Genomic DNA, 14,517 nt, shown 5'->3' with positions numbered 1-14,517 from the left:
TTGATTTTTTGGCTGTGGTGGATCTCTGTTGCTGCACGCGCGCTTTCTGTAGCTGTGGTGAGAGGGAGCGAGTGGCGCGGGCTTCTCGCGGTGGCTTCTCTTGCTGCACGGCTCGGGCTCAGGCGCCGGCGGCAGCAGCTGCAGCTCGTGAGCTCAGCACTTGTCCACGGGCTGGGTTGCTCTGTGGCACGTGGGATCTTCCTGGACCACGTGGGATCTTCCTGGACCACGTGGGATCTTCCTGGACCACGTCGGATCTTCCTGGACCAGGGATCAAACTGGCGTATTGGGTTGCATTGCAAGGTGGATTCTCAACTACTGGATCACCAGGGAAACCTGGATCTTGATTTTTTTAATTTCAATTCTTGTATTTTTTCTTTTTAGACATTTTATTTGGTTTTTTGGAAATCTCCTTGATCATTTTTTAATATGAACTTTTTAAAAATTCTGATTTTAATTTTTAAGGTTGAGTCAGAATCATTTTCCCCATTGTTTACCATGAAATTTTTACCCTCATCCATTAGTATATTAAAATACAAAAGACCTTGTGTCACATGACCTTGCCAAGGGTGCAGATAAAGTTCTACTTTTTTTCCTTTCATATTTTTAGTTTGCTTTCCTTGCCTCACTACAATGTTTAGAACCCACAATACAATGTCAGATAGAATGAGTGAGCATGGGAGTTGTTATCTTTTTCTGTATTGTGGAAATTATGCATTTATTATTTCACCATTAAACATGATGCTAGTTGGAGGTTTTTCATTGATAGGTTTTTCAGATTAAGGAAGTTATTTTCTATTCCTAGTTTGCCAAGGGTATTTTTTGTTTTTTTTTGACTGCGCCACACAGCCTGTGGGATCTTAATTCCCCAACCAGGGATTAAATATGCAACCCCCTGCGTTGGAAGTGTGGAGTCTTAACCACTGGATTGCTAGTGTTACGACAGTCTCTGAGAGTTTTTATTTAAAAATTGTTGTTGTCAAATACTCTTTCTGTGTCTGTTAAAGTGATTATTTTTTTCTCATTTATTCTGTCTATATGGTGAGATTTTCCAAATGCTAAATCACCTTATATTCCTGGCCTAATCTCTTCTTGATTATATTATTTTCATATTGCTTGATATGCTAATTTTTTGTTAAGAATTTTTGCATCTGTGACCCACAAGGATGTTGGCCTAAAATTTTCCTTTTTTAATGTTTTCTCATCTTAGGGTTAAGATAGGGTTATGCTAGTCTTGTAAAGTAGGAATTACTCTGTCTTCCTTTATATTTTGAAAGTTTATGTAGAGTGTTTGTTGTTTCTGTTTGTTTTTTTTCTTCCTGTTAAGTTGAACTGTAGTCGATTTACAATATTGTTAGTTTCAGGTGTACGGCAAAGTGATTGTTACACACACACACACACGTTCTTTTTCAGATTGTGTTTTGTTCTAGGTTGTCACAAGATATTGAATATAGCTCCTTGAGCTGTAGATTAGGTCCTTGTTTATATCTGTTAATCCCATACTCCTAATTAATCCCTTCCTATCCGCTTTCCCCTTTGGTTACCATAAATTTTTTTTCTGAGTCCTGCTGTTTTTGTAGAAGTTCACTTGTATTATTTTCTAGATTCCACATGTAGGTGAAATGAATTTTGTCTTTCCATGATCATTGTGATAGTCTGTGACTTACTCTATGTTTTAATACCTCTTAAGTGCACTGTACATGCTTACTGTTTTATCATCTTTACTGGAATTTTCAATCTTTAAAACTTGGTAGATACTGTGTGATTTCTTCTGGATTCTAATTCTTGGTGTCTAGTTTTGACCACAGAGGTCCTGGTTCTTTACCTGTGAGGAATTATTTGAAGTCTGAATTGAAGATGAATTTCTCCAGAGAGAATTTGCCTTTGATTCTAGTAGGGACCTGGAGGAACAGTTAGCCCTGGAATCAGTTTAAATTAAAACCTCCACAGACTTTTCAGGCAGCCTGCTTAGCGTGAATCCTGGCTGCAGAAGGGGCACATGACCTCCTGTCACAGTCCCCATTTCACCCCATTCCTAGGCTTTTCATAGTCTGCACAAACTGAAGTCCATGAATCCTGCAGTTCCTCCGGTGTCTTAGTTCATAGAGGGTTTCAGAGCTCTTGTTACTTCTCTGGCTTCCTGCTTTGTATTGGATTGTGATCTTTGAGTACTCCGTAATCTTTTGGCAATTTCTCGTTGCATTTTGAAAGATTAATTCTGTCTTACTCCTTCCTTGTGTGCGTTTTCAGCACGAGTTTCCCATGTGGGCGCCTTTGCTTATCTGTCATCTAGTTCTGGTGCTTGGTGCCCGGGGGGCAGGGAGGTGTTGGGGGGACTCGTCCTGACCCGTGTCTTGTTTTCCAGCTCTCCGGGAGATGCTGCATAACCACTCCTTTGTGGGCTGCGTGAATCCCCAGTGGGCCTTGGCACAGCATCAGACCAAGTTATACCTTCTCAACACCACCAGACTTAGGTAAATCGGTGCAAACATGAGAGGCGCAGAGCTGCTGGGAGGGTGGTCTGCAGACAGAGGCAGGAGCAGCAGGGGGAGAGCAGGGCCCCGCCTGAGTCAGACACGTGCGGGTTCTCGCCCAGGCCCAACCGTTTACCGCTTATGTGACCACGGCCAAGTCACTCTGATAACTGAGTCTCGGATTTCTCTCCTGTAAAAGTGGGGTATCACTGTTAATTCACAGGGTTTTGTGAAGGTAAAATGACGTGAGACCCCTGGGTTTGGTTGGCTGCTATGAGCCGGGTGTTGAGAGCATGGAGCTGGCGGGGGTGTTCCAGCCTGTGTGGTGGACAGCAGGGGCTGCGGCCTGCTCTGCAACGCCAGCGCTCAGCTGCTCAAATCCAGCTGATTGGATTTAAAGCTGGGACCAGGTTCCGTGAGCAGGGGCGGATTGAATTCAAGTAGTGGTGGGGGGGCAGAGGTGAGCACCTGGGAGATTCTGAGGGAGAACCCGCTCCCCCCCTTTATAACAGGGCACCCCGCTGCACACAGTGAGAGGAGGGAGACCACGTGGGCCTTGGCCCGAGCCAGCGCGGCCTACAGGGCGGGGAAAGCGAGAGGCCCTGACACCTCTTTCCTTTCAGCTTTGGGATGGAGCCAAGGCCTATTCTAGCCCCGAGGAGCCAGTGGGGTCCATGAGCATGGGATGGGCCAACTCAGCAGCTGCCCTTTGCCCAGCATGTAGCCAATGACATTTATGGTGGTTTCCAGGAGTCTTGGCGGATGAGCTCCTATTGAGTCTAGAACCTCTGTTAAATATGACCTCGAGTCGGTAGTTCAGGTGGGCGGCGCTGCCACCCTCCACCCCTGGACACCGTCGCTTGGCCCTCGCGGGGCTCCGTCCTGCTGAGGCCTTGCAGTGCCGCTTGGCCCTGAGTGGGGTGGCCACACGAGACAGACCCACGTGACCTCTCTGAGCTAGAACCGCCCCACTGGAGAGCTTGCTGCCGGCATGCTGGTGACTCCTTCCTCCTAGGCTCGGAAACCCTTGGTGAGCTCAGCTCAGGGCCACTGTCTGTCTTCAGGAGCCATGGGCTCTCCCAGGGAGCTCTTACCAGTTATTGGGGATCCTGCTCCCTTTGTTTTTTCTTTGCCAGGAAATCTAACTGCATGATTTCCAAGATCCCAAATCACAATTGTTTCGGTTCTTTGACTTCACGATTACAAACCTAGGGCAGTCCTGGAATCCTAGCTGCTGGTAAATGTGAACAGTTCCCCAGCGAGCATGTGACCGGGGTGAGAGCAGGGGCTTTAGACTTGGCTCCCTGCCTCCCCACCGACTGACCCGGGACCAGCCAGCGGCTCTCCGGGTACCGCGGTGTCCCTGCTGCCGCGCTTGGTCTACGCTGATGGCCAAGTCTTTAAACAAGACCTGTGTGGTGCAGATCTCTTCCATGACTGTAGAGTACAGTTACTTCAGTTGTTTCTGCAGGTACTTCAGTACATTGTACACGTCGCAGCCGCCTACACCACCCCCGCCCCCCGGGTCTGTCCCCTGCCCCCGGTACAGCCCACACTTGTAGATGGTGGGTGGTAAAAGAAATGGCTTGTATGATCCTTTGCCAGTGGGGAAAAGTGAGAAAAACTCCTTGACTTTGTCACCAGTGGGTGTCAGAGCCTTTTACAGCCAGAAAGGTGGGGACAGCGCGCGGGTGACGGCGGGGCAGACGGTCTCCATGCTGAGTGGGCGGACGCCGCCTCCCTGGTGGTGCAGAGCCCAGGGCTGCTGGCGAGGCCGCCGCGAGGCAGTGCGTCTTCATCCCCACCAGGTCTTGGGTTCTCTCTCCCGTTTTGTCCCTGCCCCCCGGCTCTCAAGCAGATTCTGCTTTTCCTTAAATTAAAGTCACTTCATTTTTATTTTCAGTGAAGAACTGTTCTACCAGATTCTCATTTATGATTTTGCCAATTTTGGGGTTCTGAGGTTATCGGTAAGTTTATTTCCTGATTCTCATTTCTGAGACTTCACCAGCTGGTCATTTCTGAAAACAGCCCTGCCCCTTTATCTTATTTGTTGTATAATAAGTGTTTCTAAATGTGATTAGAACAGTTTATGTATGAGTTTCATATGGAAGTATCCTTATAATAGTTTTATACAAAGCAGAACAGTCATTTGGTAGCCAACTTAAATGTTTATTATTATAGAAACTAATACATATCTACTTAAAACTTAAGAGATAGAAGCAGAAATAAACATTCTCTAAAGCCTGTGACCCAGACACAACCCCAGCTAACAATTTTAGTCCATTTCTTTCAAAACCTTCTCATTGATTGCCTAATTTTAATTTAAAATTAAAAATCATGCTATCCATGTAGTTTTGTATCTTCTTTTTACATCTGACATACAGAAAAGCCCTCTGGAATTTTTATTGGGATTGTGTTGAGCCTATACTATAGATCAATTTGGGGAGAAAAATCTCTCAGTTTATTTCTTTACAGTCACAATTCTTGGATACTATTGTAAAAGGCATTTAAAAAAATTGTCAGTTTGTTGCTATTATATAGAAGTACAAGTGTTTTGGTAATTCTATCTTGCAACCTTGTTAAACTCACTTATTAGCTGTAGCTTATTGATTCCAGCAAATTTTCTAGGTATATGATCATAGCATCTGTGAATAAAGACAGTTTTATTCCTTCCTCTCCAACCCAGATGCCTTTTCTTTCTCTTGCTTGGTTGCACGAGCAAGAACCTAAGTACAGGCTAAGCAGAAGTGGCGAGAATGGAAATACTCTTATTTTCAGTCTTGGGGGAAGCGTTCAGCCTTTGACCATGAGTATGCAGGTTTTTGTAGATGGCCCACAGGGTGGCTGAGGAAGTTCCCTTCTGTTCCTCGTGTGCTTCAGGTTTTTATTTAGGCAGGGAGGCTGAATTTTTTTCAGATGCTTCCTCTGTATCTGTTCAGATAATTGTATGGTTTTCCTTTTTTTAGTTTGTTAATATAGTGAATTATATTGATCGGTTTTCATATTTTAAACCAGTCTTGCATTCCTGGGATAAGCCCTGCTTGAACATGATATATTACCCTTTTTATATTTTACTGGGATTGACTTGTCATAGTTTGTTTACAACTCTTAACATCTGTATTCATGCATGAGACTAGTTTTCGGTCTAATGCTCAGTTGCGTCCGATTCTTTGTGACCCCACGGACTGTAGCCCACCAGGCTCCTCTGTCCATGGGCTTCTCCAGACAAGACTACTGGAGTGGGTTGCCATTTCCTTCTCTAGGGGATCTTCCCAGTCCAGGGATCAAACCCACATCTCTTGTGTCTCCTGCATTGGAAGGTGGATTTCTTTACCACTAGTGGCACCTGGGAAGTCCTACTGGTTTGTAGTTTTCTTATTGTCTTTGTCTGGTTTTGGTATCAAATTCTGGCTTCATGGAATGAGTTGAGAAATAGTTATTCCATCTTCTGATGGAATTTATTTAAAGTTTGTTTATGCTTTAGAGTTTGTTTACAGTTGTTTATGCTTTAGATGTTTGGTAGAATTCATCAGTTGAAGCTATCTGGGTCTGGAGATTTCCTTATAGGAAGATTTTTAAGTAAAATTTTAGTGATATAGAGCTATTCATGTTAGCTTTGAGGGGCCTTTAAAAATACTTGCCCATTTAGGTTTTCAAATTTATTGGCATAAAGTTGTTCCTAGTCTTTTTTTATTCTTCTAATGTCTGTACATCTGTAATGATGTAACCTCTCTCATTCCTAATATTGGTAATTTATGTCTTCTTTTTAACTTGATCAGTCTGACTGAGGTTTGTCAATCTGGACCCAAAGAACTGACTTTGGTTTCATTGATTCTTCTGTTGCTTTTCTGATTTCAGCTTCACTGATACTTGCTCTCCTCTTTATTTCCTTTCTTCTACTTAAAGTGCTGTAAAATTTTCCCAAGTGCTGCTTTAGCAGCGTCCCACACATTTCGATAAGTTTTCATTTTCATCCAGTTCAGAATACTTCTAAATTTCCTTTTGATTTTGTTTGACCCTCACATTATTTAGAAGTATATTATTTAGTCTCTGGTTACTTGGAGTTTTCTCAGAGATCAGCTATTGATTTCTAATTTGATTCCATTTTTGCAGGGAACAAAGTTGAATCCTCTACACTTATTGAGACTTGTTTTATGGCCCAGAGTATAATCGGTGTTGGTAATATTCCATGTGCATTTGAAAAGAATTTGTGTTCTGGTCTTGTTGAGTAGAATGTCCCACAAATGGCAGGTGTCTCAAATTGTTGGTGACACCGACGTCTTGTATATACTGACTTTCTGTCAGTTATTGGGAAAAGGATATGGAAGCCTCCATGTAACTGTGTATGCTTCTCTTCACTGTTCTGTTTTACTCTTCATGTATTGTAGAGCTCTGTTACCGAGTGCATAAACATCTAGGATGGTTAGGTCTTTCTGTTAATTGACGCTTCTGTTATTATGAAAAAGTAAGAACAGTATACTGTGGGTTTATAACATGTAAAATGTATTAATATGACAACAGTAACAATATTCAAAGGGGAGAAATAAAACTTAGGGATTTTAGTCTTCACAATAGATTTCAATCTCCTTCCTAATCAGATGATTTACCTGAACGTCCTTCGCTTTAACATACCCCCCCCCCCCCCCCCCCCCCCCCCCCCCCCGCTTTAGTAAGGCGGTAGGAAGAAATGAAGGCTCGGCCTCGTGAGTTTCTAGAAATATGAAAGCGAGGTCTTTTGAGCCGCACGGGAGGGAGTGCCTTCCAATGGCTGTGCCTTTCCCGGCGCTTCAGCAGGTCTGTGCGCCAGTGACGCCGTCTCTGCTGAAATGGCCATTGGTGAGGAGGACAACCTTGTTTTGTAGATTTTCAAGTGTTTTCTTTGGGGGAATTGAGGAATGAGTGCTAGATTTGTGGCTTCTCACCTGCTGAGGTGACAGTGGTCTTGTGGGAATTCAGCCAGTGTTTGAAAGCCCTGTTAATGCTTGCTCCTAATGTTTTTGCCCCTTCCTAGGAGCCAGCACCGCTCTTTGACCTGGCCATGCTCGCCTTAGACAGTCCCGAGAGTGGCTGGACAGAGGAGGACGGTCCCAAGGAAGGACTTGCCGAGTACATTGTCGAGTTTCTGAAAAAGAAGGCTGAGATGCTTGCAGACTACTTCTCTCTGGAGATTGATGAGGTGGGTGATGGCCGTTTTTGTCCCCCTTGACCTCTGGGACTTGGTTTGCTGTGTTCAGTTTGTGAGCAGACCTAAAGAGAACCCACAGAGAAGGCTCTCTAAGCCTTTGGCTCTGCTGCCCCCAGGCCCCAGCCTGGTTGCCCAGAATGGCAAGTCTGAGGACAGGACCTGGAGCAAGCGCCAGGGAGATGGAATTGGTCTAACAGCATGGTTTCTTATCCCCCTTGTCCAGGAAGGGAACCTGGTTGGATTACCCCTTCTGATCGACAACTATGTGCCCCCGCTGGAGGGTCTGCCTATCTTCATCCTCAGACTGGCCACTGAGGCAAGTGATGGAGCTCGTCCTGCTGACAGTCCTGTGGGGGGATGAGTGTTGGGGGTAGGGGGGTGCAGGGTCGCAGCTCCACCATCGTCTGTGATGAGGAGGAGGAAAAGCTAACGAAGCTAAGGCCCCTCTCGTCCCCACCCACCCTAGCAGTACTCAGCAATTCTAGTCTACAGCTTTCATGCCTAAAAATCACATGTCCTTTTTAAGTCGTCTGTTATCTCCATTTAGAAATGAAATGTGTTTAAAGCATGTACATATGTTGACTTATTGAATTCTCTCTTTGGACCAGGTGAACTGGGATGAAGAAAAGGAATGTTTTGAAAGCCTCAGTAAGGAATGTGCGATGTTTTACTCCATCCGGAAGCAGTACGTGTCTGCAGAGTCGACCCTTTCAGGCCAGCAGGTATGAGGGCGATACACACTGGCGCTCCAGAACTGGGATGGGTGCTCACACGAGCCTGCGCCTCTCTGAACACCTACGATCCAAGGCACATCAGCTTTAACACAGTGGTCAGCTCTTAAAAATTTTATCTCCTTCTGAAACACTACTAGGAGGTACCCCTAGAGTGATCTCACTGTCAGATGTACAGACAAGCCACTGTAGTGAGAAGCAGGTGGATTCCAGGGCCCGGGGCCCGTGTCTCCCACTGTGAGCCTGGAATGGGGTGCGGCTGCAGCCGGCACGTCCTGGCCAGTCGCCCCATCTCTTGCGGCTTGTGCCTCACTCTGCCTCTGACACTGCTGCGCCAGACGGACCTGGCTTAGTGGGTCAGGTTCCCAGCTCTTCTTAAGGGAGGGCCCTGGGTTCTTCATGTTTCCATGTCAGATGACAGCGCTTTTCAATCCACAGCTGTTTTGGAGGTTTTGTTTGGGTGAGGAGAGGTGACTGAAACACAGGCAGTCCTTAGACATTTTGCAAGTTCTGTTTCAGACCACTGCAATAAAGCGAGTTCACAAATTTTGGGGTTTCCCAGTGCATATAAAATGTTACGTTTACACTGTCCTGTCTGTCATGTGTCTTAAAGCCAATACGTATCCCCACATTTAAAAATGCTGCTGCAGAGATGCCACCAGTAGATTTGGTGCAAGGTTCCAGAAACCTTCCATTTGTGTTTAAAAACAAAACCACAACAGTCTGCAAAGTGCAACAAAACAAGGTCTGCCTGTGGTGTCAGATGGACATGGAGTCACTTTATACACAGAACTGTCTGGGCGATCGCACCCATCCTGAGATGACGTGCGGTGCTCCAGTTTCAGGGTGTGTTCAAAGGCTCCCAGAGCCTGTGGTGATTTTGGAGTGTACTTCCTACCGCTGCCATTCAGGCAGCACAGTCAGGAGGAGACATTATTTTAGATGCTGCTACAGTGAGCACTGTCCCCGAATGGAAACAGCTTCCATGGGGGGAAGCATCACAAGAGCCACGGCTGAGTCTCTTCACCCTCTCGTTGCTGTGCTCAGGCCGCAGGATCCCTGCGAGGCTGGCCTGGAAAAGAGACCTCTCAGGCATGAGGTCGCACAGCCCCACTGTAAGCCCCCACAACTCTCCAGGCCCGGCGTACCCTGGGACGTGGACTCAACCTTGTCTCTTCCAGAGTGAAGTGCCTGGCTCCTCTGCAAACCCCTGGAAGTGGACTGTGGAGCACGTCATCTATAAAGCCTTCCGCTCCCACCTGCTGCCTCCAAAACACTTCACAGAAGATGGGAACATCCTGCAGCTCGCTAACCTGCCTGATCTGTACAAAGTCTTTGAGAGGTGCTGACTGGTCGCCTGGGGACTCTGGGGTGGTTTGTTCTTCCTTCTGTGTCCTGATGTCGGTAGGTGGAACTTTCACCTCACGTACGCCTTCTCACTAGGAGCACTGCTTCATGTGTGGCAGACTGACTATAAATAAATAGCCAAATTTGTCCTGAGCATGATTTATTTAATTTCATTACAAATGAAATTTACCTAGATCCATTTTCACCTAGTGTATACCTACCTGATTGTGTTGAAGACTGCCAAAAGCAGTTTGAAAGCCTCTTGGACATCTGGTAAGTCTAAATGGCCTTGAAAATTTTATATAGATCATGCATTGATTTGATTCTTTATATTCTGATGCATTTCTAATATCAGGTGATAGACATTATGTTTTTTATGCTTTTAAAAGGCACCTGAACCTATAAGAGACTCTGATGGTATTGTCAGTTCAGCTTTCTACATGGTCAATCTATTAGTACCTTTAATAACTAATTAATTTAGTCTTAGTAAAAAAAAAAAAAAGTTGAACAGTCTTTATGCAATGCATAACAGGCATGAGTTTGTAAGTTAGCCTACTTTGTTAATGGCTATCAATTATACCAGCATATGATAAAGGCATTTCTAGGCATTCTTGTTTGAAGGGTGTTATAAAAATACAAACTTGAATTATCAGTGTCATTAGAAATAAGCTTAATATCAGCCTGCATTAAAGAAATGTGCAGTCAGCACTGGGAGGAAGAATGCCTGTAAGTTTGGAAGTAAGTCCAGCTCATAAGGCTCAGTGAAGAAAGTTCTGCGGAAAAGAACAGAAGGCTCTGTCTTGTGAGAAGTGGAGCCATTCCATTTGGAAAAGACAGGGACAAGGACAGACAGCCCTGGGAGCAAGACAGGCTGAGTGACCACGGGCGGAGAGGAGGAGGGACTCCCGAGGCCTGCAGCTGGACCACACAGCATGCCGGCGCCAGGTGTGGGATTCTAGGACAGATCTGCATCCCAGAACATGCCTCCCCACCGCCCCCTCCTACACACCACCTGAAAGAAAACTTACAGGAAATCACCTTAATTGAGGACACTGGTTTCCATATTTTTAAAACAGATAATTATTCTAAAGAAGAGAATAATTTTTAGAGATTTTATTCATATTTAAGTTAACTTTATTATCTAGTTTCATGTCTAATTTTATCTTATGTGGCCTTAATTCGTTAGACTTCCCCCGTATTTTTTGTGTAAACACGTTGAAGATACAATAATCACTTCCATGAAACCACCTCAATTCTGAGAACAACAGAGAATCACAAATACTGCAACATGGCTACACACTCCACGGCAAAACCCTCGGAACTGGGTACCTTTAAGGATGAGACCAAAGTTCTTAAATTCTGTGTTTCAGATTATTCTTCCTTAAGGAGAGAGGAGGGGCGTGAGAGCCATGATTTGTTTTAAAGGCTCCTCTTAACAGAACGAATGTGTCAGTAGCCAACTGTAGTCAGCAGAAGGGTGTGTTTAACAGACTCTTCGGGCCGACCTCCACCTGCCTGGCCTGCCCTTCCTTCTCCATTGGGCTGGTCTGAGGTTTCATTCCACAAATAAGCAGCAGATGAAAATACTTTACAAGATACAGCACAGCTGATGTGAAGACTAAGGACCCTACTCTTACTTTAAGAGCAACAGGCCCTGGGCGCCCCTGCCCCATGCAATAAAACAAGTTTTATATACACTCCCCATATCCTTTTCTAACATTTTCTTATATAAATTTAAATATCTTACAAAAAAGGCTATTTCCTCCAAACATACAAATTTGAGTGAAACATATATTCCCCACCTGTGAACTTGTTTCTTCACTAAATATAAACGCTACCTGATATTAAGGGTAAGTGTCTCTTGGCCCCTGGAGATCACTGTAGTCTGAATTGCACCGTGGAGAAGGCACTTGTGTTTCTGAGGTCTCCAGGAAGTATCTCAGTGGGCGCTGAGCCGCTGTCCTCCAGAAACGGGCCCAGTCACTGAGGCGGCTGGGGAAAAATGGTGAGTAAACTTGATTCTAAAATTACGGAAAAAAAGTAACGGTATGGACTAGTTCTTAGTCTAGAATCAACTACACACAAAATGTTCATTCATGAAGATTCAAACCTGTTTCATTCTCTCATAAATTATAAAATACAAAGTGGCTATCTGAATGACAAAGCCCAAACAGTCCTGAAAGGGGTCTGCGTTGGTGGGCGGAGGTCGCCCCCGGGGCAGGCGGGGCCCTACTGCTGGGCCAGCAGTGCCGTTCTGTTGGCCTTCATCTTCTCCAGCCGCTTGGCCAGGTGGCTGTTGGTCATCTCCATCTCCTCGATCTTGTCCAGTGCTGTTCGGAGCTGCAAACGGGAAAAGAGCGGTTACTTCTCATGGTCAGAGACAAAGCCCGGCATGGCTTTCCTCTGCACTCTCGGGGAAATGGAATTACTGCCGTGGGTGGGGTGGAGGGGGTGGTCTTAAATGCCTTTTTTCAGCCAGCCAGCCAGCCAGCCAGAGGTGTGAACCAGTGGTGCTGAGAGAAAGGGCATACAGACATACAGAGACACAGACCTCATTTGAAACAAAAACTTTTCTATCTGAGCAAAACATAAAAGTAAATGGCAGTCCCCGTGCAGGTCAGAAAACCAACACAGAGTAAATGATTCCACTGCTGTGTCATTAAAGATTGGAGCCAGGATGAAAATCCTTACACAGCAAAGAATGTATTTCCAAAGGAGTTTTTTTTAGGAACGTATTTCAAGAAGCATAATACAGTAAGTACCTCTCTTTGTAGCTTCCTCTTTTCTGCTTTCAGTTCATCCTCGACTTTCTCCGCATTCTCAGCAGCGGTTTTGTATCTCAGCACCTGCCCCTCCAGGCGGTTGATCTGTAAATACGAGAACACAGTCCTCAGGGGCTGGCACTAGGAGCCACCAGTTTTTTTGCAGCCAAGATGGAAACACGACATCATGACAGATTCCAAGTAATCTAATGCTAGCAAGCCCCTTCAGGGTGAGTCAGAGGTCCTCTCAGAACCCAACTGCTATTTATAAACCAAGAACTGTCATCCCTTGAGAGGATGAGCTGTGCAGTCATCACAGGGCCAGTTTCCCATGTTCAGTTTTATGATGACTATATTGTTCAAGAGCCACAGTAACATCCCGGGAGGAGACTCCCAGAATGGAGAAGTCGTTAGGCTTTCTGAAATGTACAGGAAGGGAATATATTATAAAGGACCATTTTCTTGAATTGGCTCCAAGAAATGGAAGTATAGTCGGTCTTCCTTCATAGAGAAGACTGAAGTTCACTGCTGGCTTCTCCACTTTAATATGGAGCTGTTCTAGAGATCCAGCTGCAGACACAGCTCAGAGAAACCTAGGCACTCACGGGGTTAGCCACGGAGAGGCAGGAAGCAGATGTGTTGTCAGGGGGACTGAAATCACTTGGTACCTTTCACAGGAAGGACTTACGCTTTGCTCCAAGGTGGTTATATCCTGTTCCGCTTTAGAAAGCTTGAACTTGTATTCACTAATTTGTCTGTTGGCATCTCCTAGGAGAGAAGAGAATAAACCACCTCTTGCAGGGATGCAGGTGTGAGGAGAGGCGGGGGGGGGGCCCGCCTGCTGCCCAGGAGAGGGCTGTGTGGCCAAGAGCACGCAGGCCGCCGCTGCGGTCAGCCCGGTCCCGGCGCGCTGCTGCGGGCCGCTCCAGCGCGTGCTACCCCAGCACCCAGAAGAGATTCTGGTATGTGCGGGTGGAGCTTGGAGCAGGGAGCCCGACTGTGAACGCAGCAGGGCCCCTGTCCTGGTTCCCCTTCTGCCCACCTCTGATCTCTTAAGTCTAGCAGCCATTAAGGTCCTCAGTTTTCACCTTCTTCATGACCCTCTAAAGTTAACTGTAGCTTCTCCTTCCTTTGTTCCTTTTTGTGCTCTTAGGACATTTATCATGTTTTCCTCACGTTATATAGAACATAGGAAAACACAGGTCCCCTGGTGCCTCAGCTTTTTGCGTCTACCTGTTTCCAGCTAAGTGCTCTGCACATAATGTATGCTTAATATTTGCTGAAGTAAATGCTTTTCAGTAGTATGTTGTGATAATGCGTTAGGGATAGAGCTGGAAATCATCAGCTGTATATCTGACCTAGAAGCAAACTATTTAAAACAAGAAGTTTAGAAATGCTGGGGGAGAAAAATTCCTTCCAGCCATCCAAATTTAACAGAAATGTTAATGGTAGCAAGTTAGTTCTAATGAAGCCTTTGTCCAAAAAGGCCTATGTGGCCTCACTCAGAATATGTAGATGAAAAGGTCATGGAGGAACCAGTTATTTTAAAATAAGTTATGAGAAATGCCTTATTCAAATTGGAAAAATAAAAGTCTCCCCTGTGTGGATTATACATTCTCCATATACAGATGTCTCCCTACTGTGGAATACTGTGAATACAGTAGGTGTTTTACAATATTCAGTAATATTGGGTCAAAAACAGGCAGGAAAACTGAATTTAGGTCAACTGAATGGGCTTACTTTGTGGCCTGTTTTAAATTCCATCTAGTAAAGTCAAGACTATTTCTGGGAAAACTCTAAAACCACTCTGCATGGTGTGAGTGAGTTCTGAATATATATCCCTCCAATCATCTAAGATAAACTCCCCAGAAAAACTTATCAGTAGGAAGGAGGCTTACAGATGACAAAGGAATGTGAAAAAGGACAGTGTCATGATGTCACTAGCTGCAAGATGTTCTAGAAATCATGTCACCCAGGAGGGGAGAGCACTACCCAGGACAGCAGCTAGAAGCAGGCTC

General features: G+C 45.3%; 2 protein-coding genes across 15 annotated transcripts in view; one reads left to right on the top strand and one right to left on the bottom strand.

The window, feature by feature from the left end:
• The window catches only part of MLH1 (mutL homolog 1), an 83,231-nt gene extending 73,341 nt beyond the window's left edge, over nt 1–9,890 (top strand). Inside the window, exons 14-19 of the mRNA XM_061127720.1 lie at nt 2,366–2,474; nt 4,378–4,441; nt 7,486–7,650; nt 7,883–7,975; nt 8,268–8,381; nt 9,572–9,890. Of these exons, the coding sequence (XP_060983703.1) occupies nt 2,366–2,474; nt 4,378–4,441; nt 7,486–7,650; nt 7,883–7,975; nt 8,268–8,381; nt 9,572–9,739 (713 nt within the window). The 3' untranslated portion in view covers nt 9,740–9,890. The remainder of the gene's footprint in view (nt 1–2,365; nt 2,475–4,377; nt 4,442–7,485; nt 7,651–7,882; nt 7,976–8,267; nt 8,382–9,571) is intronic.
• A 945-nt stretch (nt 9,891–10,835) lies between these two features.
• The window catches only part of LRRFIP2 (LRR binding FLII interacting protein 2), a 106,007-nt gene continuing 102,325 nt past the window's right edge, over nt 10,836–14,517 (bottom strand). For all 14 annotated transcript variants that reach the window (XM_061127738.1, XM_061127724.1, XM_061127728.1 and 11 more), the window contains 3 exons: nt 13,188–13,267; nt 12,500–12,604; nt 10,836–12,077 (listed from right to left, as the gene is read on the bottom strand). In XM_061127738.1, the coding sequence (XP_060983721.1) occupies nt 11,967–12,077; nt 12,500–12,604; nt 13,188–13,267 (296 nt within the window). In that variant the 3' untranslated portion in view covers nt 10,836–11,966. The remainder of the gene's footprint in view (nt 12,078–12,499; nt 12,605–13,187; nt 13,268–14,517) is intronic.

Source organism: Dama dama, chromosome 24 (assembly GCF_033118175.1).
Source record: "Dama dama isolate Ldn47 chromosome 24, ASM3311817v1, whole genome shotgun sequence".
NCBI lineage: Eukaryota > Metazoa > Chordata > Mammalia > Artiodactyla > Cervidae > Dama > Dama dama.
The sequence above is the reverse complement of the archived record's forward strand: the minus strand, read 5'-3'. Positions and strand labels throughout refer to the sequence as shown.